Source organism: Hetaerina americana, unplaced genomic scaffold (assembly GCF_022747635.1).
Source record: "Hetaerina americana unplaced genomic scaffold, ioHetAmer1.1.p SCAF_17, whole genome shotgun sequence".
Lineage (NCBI taxonomy): Eukaryota > Metazoa > Arthropoda > Insecta > Odonata > Calopterygidae > Hetaerina > Hetaerina americana.
The window spans coordinates 2,496,744-2,514,498 of NW_027286730.1; the positions used below are offsets into that span (position 1 = coordinate 2,496,744).

Genomic DNA, 17,755 nt, shown 5'->3' on the forward strand with positions numbered 1-17,755 from the left:
CAGACTTCAAAGATACATCTGTTTGTACCACCTTTAGCATTTTATGGTGAAGTAGGTGTGACTTTTGCTAGAAATAAATGCTTATATTTTTCCAACATAAGGCAACTGAAATGGTGATATGGCACCAGCAAGGTTATTGTGACTAGTTCCCATCCACTTGGAGCTTGCACAAAAAGGCAATGTACAAATGTGGAATTTGAATCAATATATGTACCCCTTCAAAGGAATTTGAAAATTAAAAAAAAACTAGTGAATTATGATGAATAACTTATCGTAGTGCTTTTCCAGTTGGTAAAATTTTTATTTAACGACCGGGTTTCGCTGCATTACATCATCATCAGATCTGATGATAATTTAATACATTGACACCTGGTCATAAAATAAAAATTTTATCAACTGGAAAAGTGCTACCATCAGTTATTCATTATGTTTGACTTCCACCACATCACGCCTGAAGCTACTCAATTTGTGAATTATGATATTTATGTTAGCTTAAAAAGCATATGGGCCACATGCCTTTCATAATAACTGACAGCAAGCCATTTAAAAGTGATTTAGTCCTAATTTTGGCTAGAAAATGCAAATGTGGGTCTTTCTTTAATCTCAACGGCCAATATAACAGGGCCTTAAGTTTTCCAGTAAGTTCGATTATTCAAACCCCAACATCTAAAGAAAAATAAGAAGAGAAAGGTTTGGCCATATAGTGATCTTCACATATTCTATTTGCATAATGTATGCATGAAAAGCTGAATGAAATGGAAGCTTATTTGATTAATAATGACTATTATGTGTTTTGTCTATGTAAAAATAAGGGAGAAGTAATGGCTTCCCTAAGTGGGTTTTCAAATGTTACTTCCTTTCTCTGTAAGGAGAGAAAAATTTTTTCTGACATGGCTTAAATAACTTTGAGTTTGTTACCTTAAATCGCGGTTATTAGTGGTTGTAGTCGAACTGGTAATATGAAAGATAATATCTCTCTCTAGTTAGGTATCACTCACCTATGTTAAGGAATTCCAATAGATGAATGAACTGAAAAAATTGCTAATTATATTTAATTTATTGTGATTTTAGCAGATTTTAATGTCTTGATATCAATGCTAATATGTTTTAAGTATACCTCTATCACTATAAATCCTAAGTTTATACAAATCTTTTGACCTTCACCTAGTTAATTCTGTAATAACCAGAGGAAAAGCCATTTTAGATCACGCTATAAATGATACGAATATACAGTAATATTGGTGATTGTCATGACTGGGTAATAGACTGAGTTTTTGCTTGGGTTGTTATATTAAATAAATACTGCATACATGTCAGAAGTATAAGCAAAATAGTAATATAGCAAAAAAGTTACGAACAAAGATCATTTTTATACCAAAAAATGAATGTATTTAGGAGAAAGAAAAATCTTCAATTCTAGAATTAACAATTTTTCACGAGATTCGGAAAATAAGAAAAATGGTTTACAGCAGGAATAAATCAAATGGTGAAAATTTTCTTTTATTTCCAAATCTTCAGCTAATGACAGCCTTTACAAAACAAGGCGAAGTCTTAGTTACCATGATTTTATATAGCTTAAGGACATTTATTATAACCATCAGTTTGAGCAAAGCCAAAATTATAATTAAACATTAACAGCAATAATACATTTTGATACAATACTCCACAATGTAAAACCAATGCAATATAATATACAATGTCAAATAAATACAAGTTAAATAAAAAGTTAATGAATTTTACAAGCATTAATTTTTATTTCTGCATTACAAAGCACCAATAGTTGTTTTTGTTCACTTATTTATAAACAAACTAATAATGTAGTTAGCAGGGTGGCTAGATGTATTAATGGCTCATATAAAACACATTTAAGTGGCAATCTAAATCTCTTAACAGAATGTGCTCGTGAACAATTTCGAAATTTGACTAGCTTACAAGCCTTTGAATACATATTTACATACTAATCAACAATGGATATATTCTACAATGTGATTTATAGCACTTGAATGGGATGGAAGGCAGTTCCGTTCACAGCATGATTATCATTATTAAGGCACATACGAATCAAAATATTAGCGAAATCAGTCCAGGAAAAAACACAGCAATAAAACTAGGTTTAAATAAATTGAAAACAAAAATAAAATTATAGGTTTGGTGCAAAAGGAACTTTTAGGTTTTGAAATCCATTTTTTCTCCTTTAAAATAAGGGAAGCTGCAGCAAGTACTAATAATAAATGTGATTGGGCAGCCCAATCAAGTATTTTGGATACTAGTTTTTTCAATAGTCATCATAATTACCAGAAATATGGATACAACATCCAAAAGAGTATGTATACGAAATTAATTGATACCACCATAGTAACAGGACTTAACAGGATAAGACTGGAATAATTGCAAGGTATGTTATTTTTCAAAAACTACATTTTCACCAAAATACTCAAATAATACCATTGCAGAGGTTGATTATGGATATTTTTGTAGGCCACAATTGTCAATGCATTTAATCATTTCACATGAATATTAAGGTGTCCCTTATTTTTAGGAAATTTTTGAATGCATACCTGCTAATTTCAATCCTGTTGCCTAATAAAATTCTAAAGAAAAATTTCTTGGTGCCTAATCAAAGCTATTTAACCTGAACTAAGTTGACAGTGAAAATGCAGACAGAAACAAGCCTAAATGTATATTTCTGAGGTCAGCATGGAAGCTACACCATATAAACTATGAATTGCCAAAAAAAAAGAACGTTTATATGGGGCATCAACAACCAAATAAATGGAACTAACTGATGATAAATAGACAATTGATGTCTGATTTGTTTTTTCACACTGTATAATTCACCCTTACTGCCCGTGAAGTAACTGATTTTATTGTTTGAGAGAGCATGGTTTTTTAGGAAAAAGAGGGATACTGACTATAAACACAGCTATCAACCCAAAGGTCTTTTCGATAGGTGATGGTAGAGTTCACCCAATACTAACCCCAACTGAAGGTAAAATTTAAACATTAGGGTAAGGGGGCCAGATGCTTTCCCTGTGCTGCCTATGGTTTCCCAGGAAGACCTGGTAATCGAAAAATCACACAGCTTGAGTTCCCAGGAAACGAACTCAGGCCCTCCAGTCAGTAGTCCTATGTCCTACCCCTGAACTAGCATGTCCTTCATGCTAACTATATCCTTATGTAATTGTGAAAAAAATAATTGATTTCATTGGCATAGAAAAAGTTTAAAAACATTATTGACAATTTGATATTGAGAATGACAATGCTCTGCAAAATAATATAGAAAATTTTTTCAGCTGATTTGCGGGATGAATTAAAATTTTTTAAATTGAAATCCAACACGTATTTCAATTACTAAAACATGACAACTAAGGTATCTGATTGGCGATAAATATATACATATAAAAATGCAGAATTTTGACACAGAATGAATTTTAACAGTAGTTCATTGTATGAAAGAACTTGCCTGAAAATGATAAACTTGCCACAGAGGCATATAATACATAGAGCAGTCCAAACCTTGTCAATACCACCTAATGCATTACTGTACAATTTACAAAAAGAGGTGGACACAATTCATGTAATCAGTGAAGGAAAATAAGCTCACTGAATCATGTCATAATAATTCATGCCTCCATTCTCATCTCCAAACAAAGAACACGAAGGAGTAATACCAGGATGGATGCAAGTCTCTGGATGACTTTGAAGCCTATGCTTTCTGAAGGACGTTGCATGACATTCATATTGAGGAGAAGAAGGCTCATGTGCTTGTACACACATTGACAAAGACATTCTATGAGGGCACATGGTAGCCATTAGCAAATAAATTAATATTTGTGCCTGAAAAGCAGTCAACAACCTGATTAAATGATAGAATTAGCAGAATTCCAATTTGGGGGATGAGAGAGATGAGAAAAATGGCAGTCGTACATGAGAGACTGAGGGTTCAAATTTGTCCAAAAAATATTTTGTCATTACTGGGTGAGATGACATTTCATATCCAAGATATGCAAAAAAAATTAAATCACATTTTTGTGCTACAATAAGGGACACCCCAATGTACATACATATTATGTTACAAGAAGTACACTGCAAAACTGTTGATAAAAGATACCAACTCTTGTAAAATCTCTGGAAGCACTCAAATGCTATAATAATCACTGGAATAGCTAAGGAGGGAGTATGAGAGGTGCTTGCTCTTTGTGAGCACATTCTAAGCGACAATCATTAAACAAATCCTTAGGCACTTTTTTTAGAAGGAGGGACACACTTTTCATGTGCTGCCTCTTTTAAGTTGTTTGAACTTGACTACACCAATTACTACCATGGCTATAGCTTCATTTTCACTTAGTGACAATAAGATCTCTGTGAATCAATGAAGAGCAAAGCTGGAAAGTTTTTTTTTCCGTTCAAGGTGATTTGTAATGAAAAACAACAGTGAGAGCATAGTAGTAGCAACAAAATTTTGCTACTGATCATGCACATTTTAAACATCGCTCCTCTGATGTTCAGAAATACCAATGATTTAGATGAATTGTTTTCTTATTAACTTACTGGTATATTTTGCATCTATAAAAATATATTCAAGAATGACAATAAACTAATAATTTAAACTTCTTACTCTTTACTGGAAGACATGACACCTGTTTAGACCACATTTGGAAATGATACTTAGGCATCTGATAAGTAAGTTGTATAAATTACACACTCCATTTTAAGCCCAATACCACATGATATATCTTTAGCTTGGAAAGTTTGGATTAATTTGAGAATATTTTTTTATGTCTCACACATTGGTTGGTTGGAAAAAAAACAACAGATTGTCCTTACAAATGTATGAAGAATGAAATATTTTTGGGGGATGAAGGGTAAGTTAATGGTAAATTATTCCATTTATGTAAAATGATTAAAAAAACACCAATCTAACAGCATATTAACAAAACTACAGTCAGTCACCGTGAAGCATAGCAATTTAAAATTTCTTTTTTACAAGTGAATACTGATCCTAACCAAAATATTGGCATAAACACACTTGGACACAATTAAGTATATAGAAAGAAGCCTATGTTCAGGATATATTAAAGAACTAAGGGGGTTTATTATACTACATAACATTAATAGCATAGATATGAGGTAATACGGAAAATTTAAATAAGTTTACTACTAAATAGGAAGGTAATACGGAAAATTTAAATAAGTTTACTACTAAATAGGAACATTTCACTCTCTGCATAATGATAGATTTATGCAGTGCTAGTTAGGACAGTCTTAAACAACACATGGCATGAAAATAACCTTGAGAAGAGGAATAAAATGCTTTCCATGGAATATGCACACAGAGTAATGTTGGAGCTTCATAAATCAAGGACATTTGGAGTAAAAAATGAAAAATAAAGCACTGCATAGCATATAATTAATAACATTGGCAATGTAAGGATAAAATTTTGGGATGAAACTAAAGGATAGCAACAGAAAGGTCCTGGGGTTCATGCAATGAGGCACAAAATTCATCATTACAATACAAAATCATAGAATAAAAATAGATTGATTTCATGAAGGGGATTTCAAAAAGTCACCAATAAATTTAGAAGAAAACTAAACAATTATAAGAACTTCTATCCATAAAAAAATGTCAATTAATAAACAACTGGCAATATTTATGAAACTTACAGATAATAATTGTACCAGGGCATATGGAGTTCCAAGATGGAATATCCAGAGCATCCCTTTCCAATCAGCAGTGCTAATGAAGTAAATTTTTAACTTGCTGTTATTTAATTGATAAAAATAAAACTTGAGACATATGCTACCCCTACCATTATGCAAAAATACTTCTTGGGAGTATTTGCATTTGAAAATTGGTGTACACAGTCCAACATTACAAAGTTAATGGATTAATTGAACAAATGACAGTAAGAAATCAAAACCAAACAAAATTATTTTCAGCTGAGAGCATTGATAGATTTATAAAATAACACTTCTTGGGAGAATTAGCATTTTTTAACTGGATACACAGTATAATTGATGGTTTCCGGCGATGGTTCAACGTCATCTTCAGGCGAACCTGAAGATGACGTTGAACGCCGAAGCCCGGGTCGTCTTGTAATAAATTCTCAGTGGAATCACAAAGTTACTATTTTTTCATTTGGATACACAGTTTCACATAAGACTACTACATTAATATATGTAATAAGAAGTAAAACCGAAACAATCCATTATTGTAAGTTTTTACTGAATAACAAACAAAGTTATGCTCCATCTGTAATGCACTAAGAAGGAATCAAAGACTTTCCGTTTTCACAGGAAAGAATTTATTTTTGCCGACTAGTTTCGCAACACTGTAGCCACAAAGTATCGGCCTCAACCATCTCTCTCAAATTACACTTCATCATTTGCTAAGCGTTTCCAGTCCAGCATTCTTCATTTTCAAAATTTGACAGCTTGTTATTAGACAATTCAAACATGGATTATTTTGCGACTGGTAACAATACGTTGACTTTTCTTGGTCAAACCAAAAATTCTGTTGACATTTACAGGTAATTTTTCACATTTTGCCAGGAAGTTAAATGGAATCAACGCACTTAAGTACTGGAGTTAAAATCAGTCAATGAAAATTATGAGCAGAGAAAGACAGGAATACTGTGCACTAATTATCTTTGTTATTGATGAAATAGTACATTAGCTATCACAACATTTCAAAATAAATAGTTATCACAAAAAATATTGGGCGAATGTTTAATGATAAAAAAATCAATTGTAGTTGTAGTTTAGTCAAATACCAACAGGAGTTCAGATAAGGAATCTAAAAATTAACCCTTATGCTGTTGGATTCTCGGTTCTTACCATTGGTTACCAACTCTTGGTTCTTACCACAAAAGAAAGCGCCAGAAACTGTTTCATGTATCAAAATATTAATAATGAAAAGAAGAAAGAGTCCATATTTTAATAGTTGAGGTGGGCTTTGTTTGGCCTTGTTTTTATAATAGTAAGTAAAAATATATAATACATTAGAAAAATGTACTCTATCTCATAAGTATCCTCCCGATTTTTGATTGATTGACATATGATATACATACATGACAAAAACAGCACAGGAGAGAAATAATAAGTCTCTGAAAATCTTCCATAAATACATATTTACAAAGGAATAATGTTATGTTCAAAACATTAATTGTCATTAAAACTTGGCTCAATAATTTTGTGACTGAGGATGAGATTTTGCGAACAAATATGATTCCAAGACTGCTGCAAAAAGCAAGTTGGGAGGCATTATTCCTAACCCAAAGGCAATAAGAATTAACACTGGTTAAAAGAACCACCTAACTGACTGGTTATAATTATCTGATTAAATGGGGCTATTTCCAAAGGGAATTGTTCATCAGCTTAATCACTATTTTTCCTGGTCATTAAAAGAGGAAAGAAACCCAGCTTGAATTAACAAGGTTTAGGAAATAACATCTAATTTACTTCATCCAAGAACTCCATTGTTCCAAAAAACAGGAAGGCAACAGATACTAACATTATGATCATAAGCACACTTGGCCCATTCCATGAGGCACTAACAATGCAGGCTCGAAAGCAGGGCAATCATCCCCTTTAAACTACAAAAAGTGTGATGCCTCTGATAAAATACTTAAATGACTCCTGTTCAATCACTTGGTGAATTTAATTTATCTTTTAATACTTTTGTGCTATGTCGCTATTGAGTTACTATTCTCCGCTTCATATATCCTCAAGGTGTCATGCAAGCAAAACTGGATTGTATGACACATAAACAAAACTGGTAATAGTATCATCCAAAAATGAAGAAATTGTGAGAAATGCAAGGGTGTACGTTTGTTCCAGGACTGCACATAATTGCATGAAAGCAAATAAAGACAATAAATAGAGACAGTAATGAAGCACTTTGATTTGTGTTCCACGACAGCCAGAATTTAAAGAAAGCTCAACTGCTCCTAGGAATTGCTGTGAATAAATCACCATAATTTGAATGACTGAAATTAAAGTAATTACTCAATCTGGAATTAAAAATTATAAGAAATCAGTAACCTGTTCTGCAATGAATTGTACATGTCTTCTTATGGGTAGGTGACTGCCTGAGTAAGTTGTCTGTGGCAATAATATGAAGGATAAAATTATGCATCTCACTGAAAGAAGTGGACCTTTATGCTGCTGGCATGAGATTAAAATCCAGCAAAATTAAATGGAAATCCTTCATCACTTTTTCCAAAAAAAGGAATGCTGACATTAATTCTTGGCTCCAGCCAATCAATTGAGGTGAATGGAAATTAGGATGCATGCAGCATAAATAATCAATGGAAGTGAAAAATAAATCTCCTCCAACGAGATAAAAATGACGAGAAACAACACAAATGATAAATTTTAAGTTTTCCATGCTATTGATACATATTGATTTCTCATCAGAAATTTTCTGCAAAATTCAACTAGCAGAAAAAAATCACATAGCTAGAACCACATCCAGGAAAATAAGCTTATTTTCATCAAATTATCTCAGGACTTTGGCAACATGATTTCATTGTGCCACCACTTTCACTCTTGTTGCTCTCTGGTTTTATAAATTCATGTGGAAAACATTCAAACATTAGTACGGATAATAGATAACCATTCACAATGACATTTTTTATGCTGTTTTTTATTCACAAAGGTTTACCATTGCATCTGCATTGGACTGCACCTTTTTTCTACTGGGTCTCATAAATAATACTTCTGAGTTAAATATTTCTGATTAATATTACTCAGCATGTAATTCAGTTCAAACCTAACCCAGAACTATGTATGGGGCCACATGAAGGATTCCAGGTGCAAAGATGAAAATCTTTCAAGTTTTAAAGTGCTAAGAGAAATAGCTTTGAATAACCAAATTCTTTGATGATGCAGTGGCTTCTCAGGTTGGCTATGAGTGGAGCCTCTTGGGCTCAACGTTTAGTTCACACTGTGGCAAGGTCTTTCCGGAGTGAAAGTGTGAAACTTAATAACAGATGACTTCACATGGTACAATTTCAGGGAAATATTGGCCAAATAACCCACACACAGCCATCCTTGGAAGGCAACACAGCATTTACGAAGAGCTGCAAGAGCCTAAAATCTGTGATAACACGATAACCAGGATCTTTAAATTCTTAAGTGTGGCACTAAGTTATACAGTTGTCATTGTGGCATGCAAAAATCAGACAGGCAATAACATTTGTGTTGAATACCAATGATGACAATAGTATAATTTAGGTTTGTCGAACTATTCTGAGGAACTTGTTTAAGAGGAATCTACAAACGCTGCCATGAGTTCTTGCTCAGTTCTTCTGCCAATGGTTTGATGTTTCTTTCATAAACAGAATGAGAGCAAAAACTTTCTAAAAAGTTTTTTACTCTTGGTTTACTCACTGGATGGCTGCTTTATATGCAAAAAGAATATGAGAAGGAATATGCCACAAACCTTTTATGAAACCTCAATGAAAACATGGAAACAACAGGGCTCGGTGGTTGGGAATACCACTAATGAAAAAAGGAAAATATCTTCACAGTAATAATATGCCCATGTGCATGTTTGTGGACTTCAGTTAACCTATAGATTGATTAAATTTACATTTTACCATAGGCTTACAATGTGAGCCTAGAACCCCTGGAATACATTCATAAGAATGCTTCATTTAATGGTGAACTGTAATATTTATTTCATTGGATTACCTCAATAAAACAGGGCAGGATTTTGATTAATAAACAAATGAACTTCTCAAACAGTGATCATTTATATACCCTTTTTTTAGAGTTGAAATAATACTTTATTTCCTCACAACCTGTCACAATCAACTGTTGGGGGAGAAAGTTGGCTTTGATTGGCACGTTGCTATTGTTGTATTTTGTGAACCATCAACCATAGATATCAATTCAAAAAGCTGTATAGGCTGTGCGTCTGACTGTTTGCTTTGTTTAATTACATATATGTGTTCATTATTAAGTAGGGAAGAATTTATAGCCTCACTTGGTGAATTTTCTTCAACAACATTATGCTGCTCAACATCCAGGATTGTCGGAGAACAATTTGTAGGTGATTCAAGCAGTGAGATGTTTTCACCGCTACTATCATCCAATAAGTCTTTTTCCAAAGTTCTTAGGCACACCACAACACAACAAGGATCATTTGCCTTGACATTACATGATGAACTGTGATCAACAGATACCCGACACTCACACCCGAAACTGTTTTCATTACACGAAGAAACTTTGGGAACAGAGGACTCACTGGTTTTGCTAGATGAGCCAACAACAATCTCATTATTCCGTGAACTGTTTTTTGATGAGCATTCCATCCCACAAGTGCTGTTTTTAGATTGACACTTATTCAATACTTCTTTACTACAATAATCTCCTTTTTCCCTTTTTTTACATTCTCGACCTTTACAGCTATAAGAAGTTCTCTTATTTTCTACCAGTGTACAATTCTCTGAATGGTGAGTAAGTGGGCCATTAGTTTTGGGGGTCACTGGTGAAAAGTGACTTTTTGACCTTGACATAACCAGTTCACTAATATTTGACGCTCCCTGGTTTAACTCTTTGACCGTATGGATTACTGATGATGAAACTGAAGAGCCTTCAGCCACCAAAGATTCTACATCTGTTCTAACAAAATTTGAAGCTGAGCTTACCAATTTTTTACTGATAGGTGATGCTTCATTCAGTAATTCAGTATGCTCAGTGTAATTACCAGTATTTTTAATGCATGGAGTGCTTGAGAAGTTGGGAGCTACCTGATCACTTACATCATCTTTGGAATTCAAAGAAGATGACTTCAATTCACATGAAGGAGCAGAACGTTGACTATGCCGCAGAAGACTACCAAGGGGAAGAAGACCACTTCCTCCAGTAGCACCGGTTGTTAGGTACCCTTCCACCAGCATGTCATCATCCATAGATGACATGGCTGAAATGTTACGTTGAGTCAAAGGAATTATGGCATATGCTGCAAATGAAGAAAAGGAAATTGATAGAGACAAAAAATGTCTAGCTAATTAACTGCCGTCATTAAGTACATATATAAAAGCTTATAAAATACACTCTTTATTATTAATATCATACGCTTATAACTTTTACACTGGACTTTTGGCTGAAACAGAGAAAATAAAAAGATACGATTTAACAAACTCAAATCTGGAGGGAAGTCTGAGATATCTCTTGTCATTCATGATGGCATAATTTTACACCTGAAGGCTTTAGCTCACTGATAAAATTACATGGCAGAAATGCTACAACAAAGGGTGTTATTACAATTGATACTCATTGATTGAAAAGTTCAATAATTGACAATCAATGTGCACTAGAATAGGAATGGTGGAACTTTCTTGACTATGGAAAATCTTATCAGATGGATATATCTTATTATTGCCAGCAATTAGATGGTTTCTAATTCCAGGTTTTTGAGGATAAAAATTAATTTTTCAAGATATTGTGATCTTGATTTTACTACCAAATTTCCTTCATGTAATCCAAAGGATGCTGTTGAATTTATGTGCCTAACTATATGCACATTTTCCCCTCGAGAATAGACATCACAGGTAGATTATTAATTAATTAAAAATAGTTTTAAAATTTAATCCCCAAAAGAAAATCCAGCTTACAGTAGAGAGGGAACCTTGTTTGGAGTTTTGGTGTCCTAAATTGGAGTTTTTGACTTTTTCAGCAGTGGAATAATTATCAATGGTACCATGGAACCTTTTTATATATTTCATTGCTAGCATTTTGAAAGTAAAGCTTTGTGGATGATTATCAATGCAAGCTCATTTGGACTTGGAATAGGAAGCTAAAATGACCCTGCCAGGAATTACTCTTTCCTTCAGGATTAACTGTTTGAGAGCAGAATTGCACAACACAATGATAAAATGGCACTTGATAGCTTTATATTCATCAGAAAAGCTTCTAGATTTACCTGATAATACTACCTTGATCAAAAATTTCCCGGAATTTATTCAGAAAATTAAAAATACAAGTTTATTCATCTAAATCTATATTGTCCCCTTCAAAGTAATCCCCATCGACTGCAACACACTTATGCCAGCGCTTGATCCAATCCTCGAAACATTTTTTATATTCGGTTTTCGGTATGTCCATCAGTGCTTCCTGCGATTTTTCCATTACTTCCTCTCGGCTGCTAAAACGCGTTCCCCGTAATGGTTTTTTAACTCGATTGAACAGAAAGAAGTCACAGGGAGCCAAATCAAGTGAATTCGGTGGCTGTTGGATGGTATTTGTTGCATTTTTCGTCAAAAAATTACGAATAATGATAGCACTGTGCGACGGTGCGTTATCATGGTGCAAAATCCACGAGTTTTCTGCCCACATTTCTGGTCTCTTTCGGCAAATTGCTTCACGCAAACGTCTCATAACGCCCAAATAATACTCTTTGTTTACTGTCTGGCCTTCTGGCAAAAATTCATGATGCACTACACCGTTGTAATCCATGAAAACCGTCAGCATTGCCTTCTTTTTTGACTGAAAACGACGTGGTTTTTTTGGTCTCGGCTCATTTGGTGAACGCCATTCACTTGCCTGATGTCTGGATTGCGTGTCGTACTCATAAACCCACGTCTCGTCTCCAGTAATGATCCTTTTGATGAATGTAGGATCGGATTCAGCCTCGCAAATCATGTCTTTTGCGACGTCAACACGGTCTCTTTATTGCATGAAATTGAGGTCTTTTGGCACCAACTTTGCTGCTACACGACGGAAACCCAAATCATTAACCACAATGTCTTGGGCGGATCCATAGGCAATGTTCAAGTCCTCCGCTATTTCTCTGATGGTTAATTTGCGGTTATTGACCAACATTTCTTTGACTTTATCAATTTTTTCACCGACTTTCGATGTCGATGGTCTGCCACTGCGTTCATCATCTTCGATTGACTCACGACCACTTCTGAACCGCTCGTGCCACTGGTAAACGACCGTTTTTTTTAGAGAATCGTTGCCGAAACACTTTTCCAACATTTCCAACGTCCATGCGCCACTAAATCCGTTTTTTACGCAAAATTTAATACAAGTTCGTTGTTGCAAATTTAAATCCATTTCTGCAATTGTAAAAAATCGCCAACACACACAGAGATAGATGTACTCTTGGCTACGTAACTTTTGCAAATGTCAAGTTATGACACTAAGATTTAAAGGGAATATCAACAACAGATGTACCAATTTAACAAAAAAAAACAGAATTCAAATCGGAACGATGGGAGCGCCACACGGTGGTTATTCCGGGAACTTTTTGATCAAGGTAGTATGCAAGATTATCAGTAGGCACCTAGCTGCAGTTACAAAATTAGTCCTATATATATATATATATATATATATATATATATATATATATATATATATTAGCACTAAATTATTTACATATATTAAAATTAATTATTAAAATAAACAAATGTACACACCATATTTGAAGGCAGAGAAGACACACCTTTCTTTCCAAAATTATGGTTAAAAAATTACATGCATCTTAGTATATGTGAAGGCTCAAACTCCATGGGATAACGCTCAATATTGAACATTAGTTTTACCCCAGATGGTCAGTACCACTTATTTTGACTCCATTATATTTAGATCAAATTTACTTGCACATAATATTTATCATTAGGGTAGAAATAAGAAACTTTGCACTTCCACATAAAGATTTAATACTTCACACGACCATGTTTTTGATGCTGTGCATCATCATCAGGTGATATTTATGATAATATTTATCACTCAATCAAATAATTTTGTAGCTGAAATTGCTATTATTAAGCTAATTGCTATTATGCAATATGAATATCATGTTGCTCATCCTACAGTGTTGAAAGAGGTATGTGGAGGAAATTTTCATTATCAATGGAGAAATGTAGACCCCGTTCTATCTTCAACAGTGGGAACAAATGAGAGTTGATAGGAGCCAGATAGGACAGTACGGGGGATGGTTCAAGTCTTTCCCAAACCAAATGTTCAGTACAAGTCTATATCATTTAGGCAGACTGAGGGCTACCATTGTTGTCTTTCAGAATGACATCTTGACAATCTTAATTCAGGTGTGGTCCAACGAACCATTAACGTACCAACTTTCATCACCCATCACAATTTTATGAGCGAAATGATGTTTATATCCTTTTGATAATCTATATGATATTCCAAGCTGCAGGCCACACTTACAGTGCATTTTAAAGGAGTTGGTTAATAAGGCAACATGACAGTATAACACACTACCAGTCATCATTCTGTGCAAACATTTTGCCCTGGTCAAGACAGTCATTACATGAGGTACAATTTCAGGACCACAGTGAATTTGCAGTAGCTGACAATTAAACAATGCATGTCTGGTGATAAAGGAAGAATGATGCTATGTACCAACTGAGGGAGCTTACGGTACTTTGTATTGAAAGATTTAGACTTTAGAATCCACTGAAACTTACCAATTGAACACTCTTCATATTTATCTACCATATCATTCTCACTCTAAGAAGTAACTAATGATTACTACTCAGTTATACTGTTGCATTATTAAAAATAAATTTTAAAATTGGCTAATAAGAATACATCACAGCCAAAAAATATTGGAAAATCTGAAATTACAGAGATTTGGCTTCAAGAACAAACAGAAATAGCTAAAAATTAACTGAAAACATATTAACTTGAACAGATTATCTGAAAAGTTGGCTTATGCTTAAGATTAAATATTTTTTGTATTGAAAATTACTGCAACAGCAAGAATTGACCATGTCAAAGAGATAACAACACCAAACACTGTACACGAACAACAATTCTTTGTGCTAATCTCTGCTAAAATGAAAAATAAATGACCTTACCTTGGGTATTTTCAAACGGAACAACAGTATCGGATAATGTTTCAGAAGAAACATTCGTAGACTTGCTAACACTGGATGTGTCTTCCGAAACCAAAGGAATCTGAAAAATCACAAGGACAGTTGCGAGCAATAATGAACTAACACATGCATATTTTACAACATTCAAAATAAAAAAAAACTTTTTTACTCCACATTGAAGCATGACATTCAAGAACATCTACATGATAAATTAAATTTAAACCTATCAAGATTACAATTCAACCATGGAAATCATGAAGGGAAAATTTACAAATTCCTATCCTGAAATCACTACAAACCAATATCATACAGCATAAAAGGAACATTTTACTACGAGGGTCATCCGGAAAGTAGTACCCGTTCGTGCCGACGCGAGTAGCCGCTGGACGAGGTCAGATAGCTTCAGTGGCTTGTCTGCCTTCTCTGAGCCAAGTTGCGTGACGCTAGCATTGCCTGTGTTGTTTCTGTGATTGTTTACAATGTTTAAAAAAATTGAGAACGCCGCCAGTTGTGAAGTGAGGGCAGTGATTAAATTCCTCAATGCAAGAAACGTTCGCCCATGTGATATTCATCGCCAATTAAAGGAGGTGTATGGAGACAATGTAATGGACGAGTCGTCTGTTCGGCGGTGGTGTCGCAACTTCAACATGGGGAGGGGGAACACACACGACGATGAGCGTTCGGAGAGACCGTCTGTCATTACAGACCAACTGGTGAGCTCAGTTGACGAATTCGTGAGGAACGATCGGCGCGTCACAATTGATGACATCTGTGAGCATTTTCCCAATGTTTCTCGAACAATTGTTCATGAAATTGTTAAACACCATCTGCATTATGCAAAAATTTGTGCAAGATGGGTCCCTCGCGTATCTCAATGAGCTGGCGGCGAAGGACTATGCAGCAGGAATACAGAAACTTGTCACACGTTATGACAAATGCCTTAATTTGCTTGGAGATTATGTTGAGAAGTAGTTTAAAGTATCCTCTTTCAAATAAAATTTTTTATGTTTGTTAATATTTACTTTTGTGTCTTTATTTCACGAACGGGTACTACTTTCCGGATGACCCTCGTATTTTTTACTTATAAACATGCCCTAATGCATAAAAAGCGAGGTTTCAGGCGTGATATGGTGGAATATCATAATTAATTTAAAATTGGCAATTTTCCACAAAATAAAATTTATTAATGCGACCGGTTTCAATGTAACTACATCATTGTAAGGTAACAGTCATCACTGTGACTGTTGACTGTGACCTGACGATGATGTAGTTACATTGAAACCAGTCGCATTAATAAATTTTATTTTGTGGAGAAATGCCAATTTTTAATTAAGTATGCCCTAATACACCACTCTTTTCACCTCTTTCATTCCAGTACTATACAAATTGTTATTATCTAATCCTTTACAACTGACCCCATGAGTACTATGAATGTGTGAGGGTTGAATTTAAGTTGTAGAAGGATTAATCTCCGCCCAAAAATACATTTTTAATGTCAATCTACAATGGATAGCGTCAACATTGTTAAGAATTTCAAAAACCTGCTGCATGGATGGACAAATTAAGGGTCATTGAAGTCCTGGGTTCGAAGTATAAAAGTTGCATTTTCAATGGAATTATTTGATCAAACAATCACACAATTATGGAAATATGACTATTTATTTAACAACAGGACTTTGCTAGAAAGGTTTGCTATTTTGTTTAACCCCTCTCTGATCACTTTGCTTGAATGGATATTGCTGAGAACATATTTAACTAGTTTTATGGCATGTTAGAACATCTCACATGCCATAAAACTAGTTAAATGAATCACCAAGGTATAAGCTATTGCATTCATGGTTTTAAACTGTGCAAATGAAATTACCTGCAAGACTTCTCCCCTAATAACTACATATGTACTATGGCTTAAACTTTTATAAACAGGAAACATGTCCCAAATCATTGAGGACCTAATGAACATTGATTCTTCAATAAGAGAAAGGCCATTAGGGGAATATCACATGATAAGTGAGTGAATCAATGAGTGTGCCATACGCAAATGGTTTGCTGGAGTGCTATTTTCTTCTAACAAGGCTAGAATACAACCCATGCATTCAGGTTGTCCCAATCATCTTACACAATGAACCTACCATCTTACTGTTTGAATTCCATTTAAGTAACCATGAAAATCATACACATAAAAACTAATTTCTCCAGCTTCCTGCTGAAAGTGACAAAAGTTCAATTTGTTGCGAGACACACATATTTCATGGCATATGTAATAAATCTGTGTTGGCCCAGACTAGTTGGGGATTACCACCTGGCAGCATAGGAAATTCATAGCTCTAAACAAATGAAATAAAATTATTTCATGACAATACTTTTTTGGAATGATTCACTAGGGAGCGAAATATTTTCAATTGATTGCAATAAAAATATGCTATTAGCACTTCTAGAGTGCCACAGAAATGGTTCATTTGTTAAGGAATCAAGATCATGAAACTCGGTATTTATACACTGATTATGATACCTTGGCAACATTATCATTTACTAAGAGGAATTAAATTGTGTACGGAACAAATAATTTAGTATGGCATCAAAACAGAAATACCTAGAGGCACCCAAGAAATAAATAGCTATACATGTATTACTAAATCATCTAGATAGCCAGATAATAACATGGCACATGATTGTTAATATTAGACTCTTATCCAGTAGAAAAACCTTGATAGGTGATTATCAATGTTCCATATTTCTGGGCACCCTCATAGTCAAGGCTCACCATGACTTGGTGATCTCCTGAGCAACATAATTATCCAAAAAAAGGTGACACACAATGGAAATTAACCTTAAATGCAACGTTTCATCCAAAATAAGAACAAGCAAAGCTGAAAACTCTCATCAAACAATCCCTCAAGTTA

General features: G+C 34.3%; 1 protein-coding gene across 1 annotated transcript in view; it reads right to left on the reverse strand.

Annotated features, from left to right (window-relative positions):
* Window positions 1–17,755, reverse strand: part of LOC139687118 (SET and MYND domain-containing protein 4-like) — a 56,284-nt gene that overhangs the window by 33,235 nt on the left and 5,294 nt on the right. Inside the window, exons 6-7 of the mRNA XM_071584241.1 lie at window positions 14,838–14,937; window positions 10,773–10,972 (exon numbers count right to left, since the gene is read on the reverse strand). Of these exons, the coding sequence (XP_071440342.1) occupies window positions 10,773–10,972; window positions 14,838–14,937 (300 nt within the window). The remainder of the gene's footprint in view (window positions 1–10,772; window positions 10,973–14,837; window positions 14,938–17,755) is intronic.